The following is a 12,999-nucleotide window of genomic DNA, read 5'->3' as shown; positions in this document are numbered from 1 at the left end:
CGGTAGTTAGTTATTTAAGTTACATGACACGAGTTAATCCCGACCTGTCACACAAATTTCAGTACAACAAATTTGTCACAGTGTAGACACGTTGGAACCTGTTTTTTTTTCTGTCTGTGAGTTAGTGGAGTCGGGATTAAATCGATGAATATCATAAGATGAAGCAATAGAGTACATGTTTGTTTGCAGTCTGAAGACTCTGAGGATGATAGTATGGTAGTGTCAAGTGGCCCTACCAGTATGAGCGAAAATGTGGACGGCTCGGAGGGAGCCTGCGAAGCTACAAAAAGACTGCTAAAGCGGAAGGAACAGCTGGAGTCTAGAAAAGCCTCGTTGGAGAAACGCAGAGAGCGTATGCAGGTTAGTAAATGCAAAATCTGAGATCTGGAAAATAATCTTTATCATTGTTGTGATTAATTGCAGTGTAGAACACTTGAGTTTAAGTCTTTCCTTGTTCTTTGTTATTCTAAAAAAAATACAGCTCATTCAGTAACAATCTCATACCTACTTCTCTCTACATATTTAAGAGATACAATCGCGACGCAAACCCAGGTTTTATATTCATGTACAGTAGTACATGAATATAAAACCTGGATGGACTGTAAAATATAGATATTATTCGTAGTTAACCTATGTTTTTAATTTAATTAAAGCGAAAAAATAACATAAAACAAGATCACGTCAAATCATAAACAACAAAGCCATCAATAAAAATATAAAAGAGTTTGCAAAACTAACGTTTCGAATTTACATGTCTGAAAATATATTCAACATAAGCGACTGCATCGATGCAGTCGCGCGTATCAATGCAAACGCGCAACTGCCTGTACAACTGCGCGTTTTACAGGCAGTTGCGCGTTTGCATTGATACGCGCGACCGACCTACGCGTGATCCTTTTATTGTGCGTGAGAATCTGATTTATCTTCCCTATAATCTATTTATTCGTTTAGCCTATGTATATATTTTTTTATAAATTATATTTTTTTAAATTTGGAATCTGCAGGAAATTCTTCGTGGCGGTTGGGTAAGCGTAGAAGTAGAGGTGCGCCCACACTGGTTGGTTCCCGATACAAACTGCTTCATCGACCATCTCGCCCTGCTGCAAGCCGTAGCTGCTATGAATTCGCAGCCCTACTTACTGGCCGTACCCCTTGTCGGTTAGTATTAACATTATTGTATTGGTACAGAAGGGAACGCTTTTCATAATCAACATTTGAAAATGTTTTTACTACATACAATTTTTTAGCTGTAACGTCAGTCATGTAATAGTGATGAACGTTGGTCGCCAGCTAACTATTGTTATTAAATTTATTGGTGAATAGGGCACGCAAACCGGTTACTCAGTTAACCGAAAAACCGAGTAACCGTTCATTTTGGAACCCGGTTTTCAGCTAAAAAAAATCCGGGTTTTTGGGTTTTGTCTTAAAACTATCATCGTAAATTCGTAACTCATAATATCATCCTACTGTGATTTAAATGATAAATAAACGTTAACTAAATGCTAGGCACTCGGGTACCTGACTACAGTGTAGCAACAGCGTCCGCAAGATGGGTGGAGGTAATGTAGTGAGGCGTGAGTGATGTGCGCGTGCGCGAGCCATATAGCGTCAACAACTATTAAAAAAACTTTGTAGTTAAAAAATGTTTATCTTTATAAATATGCATATTTATTTTAGAATAGTGCCAAGTGTTGTAGATTTGTTTTTTTTTATTATAATTCCTGAAGTTGATTGATCTCATTGCGGCTGTGAATTCCATAAATAGTAAAAATAATGTAAAAAACACTGATTTAACGATTTTTCAATATTTAAAGAATTATTTGAGTGACATTTGAAAAATATCCAAACAAACCGAATAACCGAGTAACCGAAAAAAAAAAAATTTCGAAACCACTCGGTTTTTGCTTGCCTTTCTGGTTTACAAATGCAACAAAGCTTCTAGAGGAAAGAGAACCAATAATTTATCTATTTCACAGAGATAATATAATAAGATTCATTTATTCATTCAATCATTTGGATATAGATCCGATCAACAGATACACGTATCAGGAGTTGCTGCTTAAAGTTCAACAATATAATCTGTGGTCTTATAAAGATGTTTGTGGCTTCTTTTAGAATTGAAGTAGACCCTTATCGCTCTTTACTTATGTTCTTTGGCAGTGTTGACGGAGTTGGAAGGTTTACGCAAATGTTCGCGAGTAGGCGAAAACGCACAAGCAGCATTGACCTGGATTAGCGAGGGGGGTGGCGGCGGGATACGACTGGCGACGTCACGGGGGTCCTTATTAGCATCGCGAGCGTTCACCGCCGAGCGCGATCAGACACGAGCAACCAACGACGATCGCGTGTTAGCTACTGCTCTCAACTTGCATGTCACTCTTGCTACTGAACCTGGTAAGCCCTTTTATAGTGAACATTCAATATTTTTCTTAACACTAACTGGAATACAATTGTTTTGGATAGAGAAAACCGGTGACTTATAGAGTGCTTTAGTTTGTGTCAAGTTATGCTCCATTTCACGATTACAGCTATTAATGGTTCAGAAGTGTTTTGTTACGTTAGCGGATCTTGTTTTGGATCCCGGAAGGAAACTAGCATTTCCAAGGTTTTATCTTTAGAGTCTGAGAAGTATTATTTCATAATTGAATGTTATTAATCTTAACAGACACCCGTGGTGATGACGGCGGCGAAGGGAAATATGTACGACGCGTGCGGGAAGTTGTACTGCTAACTGACGACCGCAACTTGCGCGTTAAGGCACTGGCTGCAGAGCTGCCCGTGCGCGACCTACCTTCTTTCGTGCACTGGGCCGGCGTTGACACTGCGGTAAGGGTTAATAAAGTATAATGACGTCAGTATATCAAGCGACGGAACAACAAGTTGTGAGGTTGGTCGTAAGTGACATGAAGATTGTTGTTTCTAATTATATCTTTTGCTTGGACATTAAAAGAATTCAAAGAATTTCTCGCACCTCGGGGTCAGAATGGGCTAATTAGGGAATGTGTTTAATGTAAGTAATGTAATGTTTTATTAGACAACCCTTTGTATAAAACTTTTTTATGATATCAAGTGACGGGATTAACAAGTCGTGTGCTTGGTTGTAAGTGACATGAAGATTGTTTTTCTAATTATATCTTTTACTTAGATGTTAAAAATAACTCGGAGAATTTCTGGGACCTACGACTCTGAACGGGCTAATTAGAGAATGTGTAGTAGCAGTAGAGTAGCCTTGTGAAAGACGGCATTGGCAATAAATGAAGTGCCAATTATCCATACAAACCATTACATAAAAACATTAAATAAAATATACGTAATAATAATAATAATAATACCGGGAAATACGCCTCTCCCATTTAAAAATTCAAAATTAGTCTTTTAGGCCTTGGGAGAGGCGAGAGTTTAAAATAAATACGAAAATAATAATAATAATAATAATAACGCGCAGACTCAACATAGCCCCGCAATAGGTAAAGCCTGTGTTGCGGGTGCCATGATCACAAAAATAGACGACCACAAGTTACACCCAAACTCACGAGAAAAATAAATTTAGGCCATACAAATATTTACCAGACCCGGGAATCGAACCTGGGACCTCTGGGTGGCAGTCCAGCATGGTAACCGTTCGGCCATAGAGGCAGTTAAATAAATAGTAATAGTAGCAGTAGAGCTGCTTGTGAAAGTATTGATCCAGGAAAGTACTGCCACCTTACCTATTTCTACCGCTAAGCAGTAATGTGAGCATTACTGCGTTCCCGTTTGGAAGGGAGAGGCTGCTAGTGAAATTACTGACAAATGGGACTTGTCGGCTTATGTCTCAGGGTGACGGGCGCAGTGGCAGTGCCCCTAAGATCTTTGCGATTTAAAACCATGAGTGGCACTGCAATTGTTATGTATAGGCGTGTCGCTTACCTCCAGGCGCACGACTTATTCGTCCCGTCCCGACTAACAAGTCGTGCTCCTAGTGGTAAGCGACTCGCCTGCCACTGTACCCGTCACCCTGAGACATAAACTTGACAAGTCCCAAGTGCCTGTAATTTTACACCTTTAGCCCTTAATAACGCACACACTCAACATGGCCCCGCACTAGGGAAACCCTGTGTCGCGGGTGCCATGGACACACACATAGACAACCACAAATTACACCCAAACTCACGAGAGAAATAAATGTAGGCCATACAAATATTTCTCCCGGCCCGGGAATCGAACCCGGGGACCTCTGCGTGGCAGTCCGGTATGGTAACCGTTCGGCCACGGAGGCAGTTAATGCCCTTACAAATTATTTACAAACACTTACAAATGGGAACGCAGTAATGTTTACATTAACGCTTAGCGGCAGAAATAGGTAAGGTGGCAGGACTTCCATTGACGACCTCTTTCACAAGGAGCTCCACTGCCCCTGACAGAGGACTTTCTATTCAATATAATACTAGAACAAAGTAACGAACTTTCTTAATTTTTAATATAAATACATCTAGGTTGACCTTGGCACATCCTGAAAGGTCGTAAGAAGATTCTACATCCTCAAGAAGTTAACGCCTACTTCAAACAATAATGTGGAAATTAACTTAAAAAACGTAGGTTTTGTACAAAAAATAAACCACAAATTCTAAATAGTTTTCTTCTTCCACAGAACGTAAAACCAACTGGAACGGACGACACGGTTAGCGGACAAGTGACCAGTAATCGGACGACTAATTAGCTCATAATATTTTGACTTACTGTAATTATATCGACACGCGATGTAACTTAATGTTGCGGAATGATAGTGCTTAAACCAAGTCTAACCTTGAATCGACGGACTGTACGTACACGTCTCACTCTAGTATAGGAATTGACTAGTATAAGTAAAATTAATACACCAATAGACGGATATATTAATAAATTTTGTTACGAGCTTTAGGGTTCCACCTCTGTGTTCCTGAGCTACATTTTACTTTGTTATTTTTACGTATTTTCAGTTATTATTTCTAAGGTATTAGATAAATCGTAAATTTAGTGTTGCTGAGCTATTATTTTTATTTACTTTTTGTAATATACATATTAAGTATATTTTTTATTATTTTGTAGCTAGGTAATAGACATGAATGAACTATATTGCCTGCTTGTTACATCAAGTACACGATCCATGGATTCTTTTTTCTTCTTTACATTTTATTAATTGACTTTAATAAATAATATCATTGGAAATTTTTAATCTTATTTATCTATTTTCTCTACTGTTCGATTGGAATGCCTCGTGCCAATTTTAGCCTAAATTGTGTTGTGTCTTATTTTGACGATTCTCTTATAAAGAAAATAAGCAATCTATGAATGAATGGTGGTAATACAGTGTTATTAGCCCGTGACTTTGAAAGTTCGCGTACACACTCTAGTAGATCATAACTTGCAACTTGAATTTATGTAGTATGTGCTTAATCTCTCAAGTCGCTAGCTAAAATCATAGTGATTTAGATATGTAATTTTAAATGTCGGACTGTTGTTCTTAAGTTGTAGTATCCACTCTTTAACCACAAAGTTGTTAGGTTACAGTGTTATAAACGACGTACTGTATCGAGTACCCCGCAAAGTACAAGTTAAACATAGTTGCATTGATGCATTGATTCGTAAGTTTACGCTGGCTATTAAAATGTAAGTTCAATGTTGACAATCGCTTTTCATCTCCGTTGCGCAAAATTTTATAGTTAATTAAGGTTCCTATGTACACTTACACTTCCAAGTGTAGGCTCGATTGACCACGTCCTTCATGTAGTAAATGCGTGTTATGAAAATGTGTTTTTATAAAAGTTTACAAAGGTACTCTATGAACATCGACAGTGAGGTGTTTCGTAAAATATTTGCCTTTAGATAGTTATAATTGTGAGCAATAAAAGAGTAATAAATTCATCATAACATAGTACTCGCTTTCTGTGTTTATAAGTACGCAGGTCTTATAAAGTTACTTTTTACCATACCGTGAATAAATAGACAATTTTACATATAAATTATCATAGAACTATGATCATCACTATATATTTGCTGAAAAATGTCCTATATCCATGGTTCACATGACCATGACAACCTTGTGATAAGGCTGTAATGACGTTGATATTCATTTCTGTAACAAATGTTTCGTATGACGAATATAATTATACGTCTAGACGCATTACCAGAGGTTAAAAAAAATTATCCGCTTTATTTTATGCGACATTCAAGATGATCACCGTTGTATGATGATGTAATTGAGTTCATATACAATAATAGAGAATTTTGTTCTTGTTGCCAACATGGGTTATGAGTGCATGTGCCTTTGAATGTTACGATTATTAGCAAATACAGATTAACGTTTATTAATTGTGTGAATATTGTATCAAATGCTGACACAGTACATTCAAATTTAAACTGTTTTCCTGCCTGCGGCAAATCCTTATTTAGACCCATGTTCTTTTTTAAGTACACTTAACGTATTTTATTTGTAGACAAAATAGAAATTATCCATTAATATAAAAAAAACAGATTTATGAAATAGTTACTGTAGTTAAAATTATTAATTTCATTTTGAAAATTTGATGCTGTTAATTCATTTGTCCTAATCATGAAGTTTTAATAAACATTGAATTACTTCTCATGAGACTTTTAATTATAATTCTACCTATTTATGTCGACTCTAGCGCCCACTCATACAAGCTGTATTTTGACATTACAATTACAGTTTATCAAAACTAACAATTAGCAGTTGGCGCGACAGCATGACAACTGCCAACTGTTAGTGCAGCAAGCAGTCGTGCCGTTAGATTTGCAATTGCAAGTGAATTGCTCTAGCATTCGCAGTTGCACCGACTGCATGCAAACTGCTTCCCGACCGCATTTCAACAGCTATTTTGCAGTTGCGATGTAGTCGAAATTTTGCTCGTATGACTACATCTTAACGCTTCATTTATCAATATAAATGAAGCCTTAAGGTGTATTTATACATAGTAGTAGTCAATCAGGCGAACCGGAATGGAAGCGAATTTTTGTAACGATATGCTGGCGCATACCGCGGAAGATTTAGGCTTGTATCTATACTCGAGTCAAATTCAATGAAGAATGTTTAATCACAACGTTGCTAGGCGACCAATGATGACATAGGAAAAGAAATTTTTATTCGATGCTCATTATTAAGGCTTGCTCTGCCCACGACCTGCTCCCTTAATTTGAATTTAAATAGGTAAGTAGGTAAATTGGGTTATGTAGAAGTAATACTTACCTAGCCGATTATTTTAAAGTTTACAAAATACCTATTGATACGTATGATTTAGGAATAAAAATAACTTTCTGCATCCTATTAATATTTACTGCTAGATGTCAAGTAATGGTAGATGAAAAGAAACAAAATCGTAAGATTTTATTTGATATTAATTTACTACATATTATATCATCCAGCATCTATTTCCGATTCTGAACTTGAATTACCATCAGAACTCGAATGTTTGCAATCTCTACCTTCAAATCAAAAAGTTACTAGGGATGACACAGTTTTACAAATAATTAATTACTGATCATTTTTATATCATTTTTAGGCGACTTGAAACTTCTGTTGAATAATATTCATTATAAACATGGCTTCAAGATTTAGTATTATCCATAATCTAGACGAATATCGTAGGAAAATATTAAATTGTGAATAACTGTGAAAGAGTCTTAAGTTTCAACCCTAAAAATCATATGTTTTTTTTTGTTGACATTTATTCTACATTGAATTTGGCTAGAGTACGTTACACAATTGACCAAGTTCATTACGCTATGTACAATATCGTTACAAAAATTTGCTTCCATTCCGTTTCGCCGCAATACAAATTGAGCCTTAGGCATGCTATCTATAACATAAGATAAGTACGATGTGCACTATAGATTTTGCAAATGCACATAATAATTTATTTATGATTGTGACATGATGAATCTTAAGTTTACGCAATATTGGTGTAATATTCTTAATTAACATTTAATGCCTTATTGGCGTCTATACAAGGTCGGAGTTCATCAAATTACATTATTACAAGTTGTTTACAAAGTAGATTGAATTGTAGTTACGCTAATTGTAGAAAAGCTTTGGTTAAGTAGCGCGTGGCAATGAAGTTAGAGGTTATTGTATTGAATAATTTTCAAAGCAGTATTGTTGAATAGGTTTATGTATGAATATAAATCTATTGAGGTCTGTTGAGTGAGAAATTCCGACGTTAAGTCTTGGGAATTGGCAACGTTCGCGAGAGGCTGGGTCGAGCCATCGCGCCGCGCGGTGCCGATGCCGGTGCTCAGGCTGTAAAAGCACCGTTATTCTTATTTACCGTGCGCATCTCGCTTTAGGCGCTTATGTTGGCTCTTATTTAGTACTTATAGGAAGGTGCAATACGATAAAATAATACTTTGTTACAGACGGATATGTACTAGGATTCGTCTGTTAAGTTCTTAGTTCTATTTACCTATAAGTAGGTTACTTTCATTTAATAGTGCTCATAAAGAAAAAAATGGTGATACCTACCATATGACTTAAGCAGGATGTTAGATATTTCTTATAAGTAACTCTTTAGTGACTTACTACCAGATTAAATGGTTAGAACAGTATATACTTATATAGATTTTGTCATAATAGTAATAATAATAACGCGCACACCTGATAGCTCCGCACTAGGGAAACCCTGTACCGCGGGTACCATGGACACATAGACAACCACAAGTTACGAGACAAACAAATATAGGGCATACAAATATTTCTCCCGGCCCGAGAATCAAACCCGGGACCTCTGCGTTAATAAGTCATAGGTAAGTTATTAGGTTAAGCCGCTCATATCCAGTAACGGCGTTTACTTCAGGAACGTAAATATCAGAATATTGTAGTAGGCACAGGGTAGCCCGTGTCGCTGAATGTATTTAAAAAAATCAACAACGGGATTTACAGTGCGATTTTCAAGTGCTTTCTGTGTAGTTGCCACATACTGTTTCTCCATAAATAACTATCAACAACGTACTGACAAAATTCAATAACTTACATTGAACATTTTATATTGAATCAATATAAGCACTAAGGCAAGAAAAGTAGTGACATATTTGGGTGCGGTACTATTTAAGTGCTGTTCATGAACGGGTTAAGTTATGAACTTATACAAACGAAACGTAATCGAAACTATATAAGTATACAATACAATACAAATAATTTATTGTTCTTTTCCACCTTAACTATAAACTTCTTATTGATAACGTTACGAATTGTAAAATTTTATACATTCTGATGTAGAAATTTTCACTGCAAAAATTCGAACTCCAAAATGGTCGATAAAGCTTATCGTTTGATCATCTTAGCCATTCAATATACCTAGAAGTTTGTAAGTAAACCGAATCACCTTCATATTTAAATTGGGTAGTAAAAAAGCTCCTAATTAAAAATGGGCTTATTCAAATTATAAATGCGTTATTTGCTACCGAAAACTTTTGTGTGAATAAAAATATGGAAACGACCGAATGAAATGCCGATAGCGAAATAGCGAAAAATGTTGCTAAGGCAATGCTACTCTACCGACTAAATTTATATTTTACCGAAAATTAAAAGCGACCTTTCATTTTATAAACTTTTGGTGCTTGTGGAACTTTCCAACATACGGAAATACTATTATAAGTGGACAACACAGGACATACCCACGTCGGTAAATAGTAATATTTCTTTCGGAAGTTTATTATATTTGTGATTTGACCAAGTTCTTTTTTGTTTTTTTTTATTATACTAAGTGACGAAACGAACAAGACTTATACCTGGTGGTAAGTGACACGCCTGTCCATAATATGTGCAGAACTTTAAATCGCAAGGGCACTGCCTCTGCGCCCGTCGCCGCCGTGAGACATAAGTTGGAAGTCCCATGTGCCTGTAATGTCACTATAAACCTTACCCTTCAAAATCGAAAGTCAGTAATGCTCGCATTATTGCTTGGCGGCAGAAATAAGTAAGGTGTACTTCCATGGATGAACTCTTTTACAAGAAACTTTACTAGTACTCAAGTACTAGTATCGATATATATGTGTTTATTCGATATATTCTGAGTTTATTTTTCGGAAACTCATTTTGACACAGCTTAATTAGTATTACAGTTAGCTTTATTTAATTTATTTTTCGGAACGTTTATTACTTTCCACATTGACTTAAAAATAAATGGACGACGGGTCTAATACAAAAACCACGAAAAAAATGTCCCAAGTCAACCTATTCGAAATTTAAATTGTAATGTCATCGCAGTATCGCGCTGTCAGTAGAACAAATGAAGACTAAAGCGGTGTGTCGCGCTCTGTATACGATTTTAGCGCCTTACAAGTGCGGACACTTTTTAGCGCGGACCCGACGTCCATATAATTGTAAGTCAATGACTTTCCATTAAAATTTATTCAACACGCACTAAATGGCCGGCTTTTTTTCGCGACTAGACGACCTCCTTAATGAAAAAATAAATAAAATTCTAACTTGTCAAAAAATAAATTAAGGTCTTTTATAATAATAATAAATTAGTGTGTACACGTTAATAATATTAATAATAATAAAGAGCATATTCATAACCCCGCACTAGGCAAACCCTGTGTCGCGGCGTGTCATGAACACACACATAGACAATCACAAATTACACCTAAACTCACGAGAGAAATAAATGTAGGCCATACAAATATTTCTCCCGGCCCGAGTATCGAACCCGCGACCTCTGCGTCACTCCAGTATGGTAACCGTTCGGCCACAGAGGTAGTATTTTGTTCAAAGTACGATGTAGCAGGTGAAAAAAAAAACATTGCAATAAAAGTGCGCATGTATATCACTAATCGACGTCATTAGCTGAGATTGATTGATGCTTTACAACAGTACCTACTCCCACGTAACAATTGAAGTTTTCTTTGTCTTAATTGGCTTTTCTTGTCATTCTCGAAGTATCATCGATTACGGCGATAGCGTTAGATGCATATTTGAGTCGTCTGAGTTGATCAGGCGCATTTATTGAGATTTTTTGTAAAATAACTCCAATAGTTTTATTATGATTATATAGCGGCGACGAATGCCGAAAGTGAGTACAAAGATCCGTAACAAAACACATAGGAGAATTTCGACGACTCGGTAAGTGGAACTGTAGCTCAGATGTTTAGAGCCATGCTACGGTGCAGCATGGACGTGGGTTCAAGTCCCACCGGGTCGACGAAAGTTTTTCTGTGTGTTCGATCTTTGTATTCATTGATCAGACGCGTTGAGTCTGTTGAGACTTTTAAAGCTTTACTCAAAGCTCGTTACCCTATACTCTAATTATTCTTCTTTCCTATTCTTACGTTATAGTTTTTGTTATTTGTTTTTTATACCTCCTACCTTTATTTTCTTTCCTCCGTGGTTAGAAGTGAGGCTATTGTTAGGAAATAAAAAGCAACAGACACGGAAGATGTGACATTGAGATATATTATTTTTTAACAAACATGACATCGAATACTCGTACATATCATAAACCAGCTAGGTACAGATTATTATAAACATATAAAGAGGTTCAATGTTTAACACACCCTCTTAATCTGTATCTATTAATACGATACACGGTAACAAATAAAAGCTAGATAACAAAGGCTATGTTGGATAAAGAAAAGAACATTATAAACTATTGCACTAATGTCGCGAATATTTGTCGCGTTAAGTAACACCTAAACCTCGCGTACAAAGGTAATGTTTTTCTTTAGATAGAGCTTTAGTTAGCACATCAGCAAGCATAGAGTCAGTCCGCAAATACTTCAACTCAATGCTTTTGTTATCTTTTAGAACACTTCTAACAAAATGAAACTTGATGTCTATGTGTTTGCTCCGAGAATGGAATACGGGATCATTGGCTAAGCAGATCGCTCCTTGATTATCAACATGTAATGTAACTCCAGCGAACTGTGGTAACCCAATTTCATTAAATAAACTATTTAAATACATAGCTTCCTTCATAGCTAATGCTAAACCTACATATTCCGCCTCACACGATGAAGTTGATACAGTTTTCTGTTTTTGTGATTTCCAGGAAATACACGCGCCACCTAATATAAACGCATACCCTGAGTAGGAACGTCTATCAATCACACAACCTCCCCATTCAGAATCAGTATATCCAGTAACAGACTTACCAGTTTTTGTATAAGTCAGATTATAATCAGCAGTTCCTTTTAAATATCGCAATACGCGCTTCGCTGCTATCCAGCACTCTTCGTTCGGCTTCTCTACGAACTGCGCAAGTTGTGCAACCGCATTCGCAATATCGGGTCTCGTTCCTGTAACCAGGTACATTAATGAGCCTATTAATTCCCGATATGGCCAGCGCACATCACTATCACTGTCAGTTTTCTCTTCAGTTTCGTTGAACTTGAACTTTTTACCGACTTCCATTGGGGTAGTCGCTATATTACAATCTTTCATATTATATTTATTCAATATATCTTCTATATATTTACGTTGCGATAATTTTATTTTGTTGTCCGTCTTGACAATGTCAATTCCCAACATATACTTCGCAATTCCAAAATCTTTTAAGTCAAACTCACCAGCCAGTTCTTTTTTAAAATTTTCTATACAATCTTCATTTTGTGACGCTATCAATATGTCATCGACATAAATGCATACAAAGAGGTTTGTAGTTTCGCTATTTTTAAAATAAAAACATGGTTCATTCAAAGCTTGTTTAAAATCCATACTTTTAAGTTTTTCATCCAACCTTATATTCCATTGTCTACCGGCTTGTTTCAAACCGTATAACGACCTCTTTAGTCTACACACGTCTCCGCCAGCTCCCAGATCTTTCATCATCTTCTCAGCTCGCTTCCGTATCTCAAAAGATGTTTCTTCTTTGATGAGGGTCATCAAACATTGCTTCAAGAGTTGTGGAACCTGCATATAAACTTCTTCTTCCAAAAAGCCGTTTAAATATGCTGTATTTATATCCAGCTGATGTATCTTCATGTCTAATTCGACTGAAAGCGCTGTCAAGAGTCTTACAGTTTCTA

The 12,999-nt window shown here is 36.4% G+C and overlaps 1 protein-coding gene across 3 annotated transcripts in view; it reads left to right on the top strand.

The window, feature by feature from the left end:
* Positions 1 to 6,473, top strand: part of LOC113237424 (telomerase-binding protein EST1A) — a 29,005-nt gene extending 22,532 nt beyond the window's left edge. For 2 of the 3 annotated variants that reach the window (XM_026473881.1, XM_026473879.1), the window contains 5 exons: positions 190 to 360; positions 1,005 to 1,158; positions 2,161 to 2,394; positions 2,666 to 2,826; positions 4,631 to 6,466. In XM_026473881.1, coding sequence (XP_026329666.1) covers positions 190 to 360; positions 1,005 to 1,158; positions 2,161 to 2,394; positions 2,666 to 2,826; positions 4,631 to 4,699 — 789 coding nt within the window. In that variant the 3' untranslated portion in view covers positions 4,700 to 6,466. Of the gene's footprint in view, positions 1 to 189; positions 361 to 1,004; positions 1,159 to 2,160; positions 2,395 to 2,665; positions 2,827 to 4,630 lie in introns of all 3 variants that reach the window. The other variant, XM_026473880.1, reaches the window with a different exon arrangement.
* Positions 6,474 to 12,999: the final 6,526 nt, after the last annotated feature.

Source organism: Hyposmocoma kahamanoa, unplaced genomic scaffold (assembly GCF_003589595.1).
Source record: "Hyposmocoma kahamanoa isolate Upper Pololo Valley unplaced genomic scaffold, ASM358959v1 93, whole genome shotgun sequence".
NCBI classification, from domain to species: domain Eukaryota; kingdom Metazoa; phylum Arthropoda; class Insecta; order Lepidoptera; family Cosmopterigidae; genus Hyposmocoma; species Hyposmocoma kahamanoa.
Note: the sequence above shows the minus strand (reverse complement) of the source record. Positions and strands in the feature narration are given on the sequence as shown.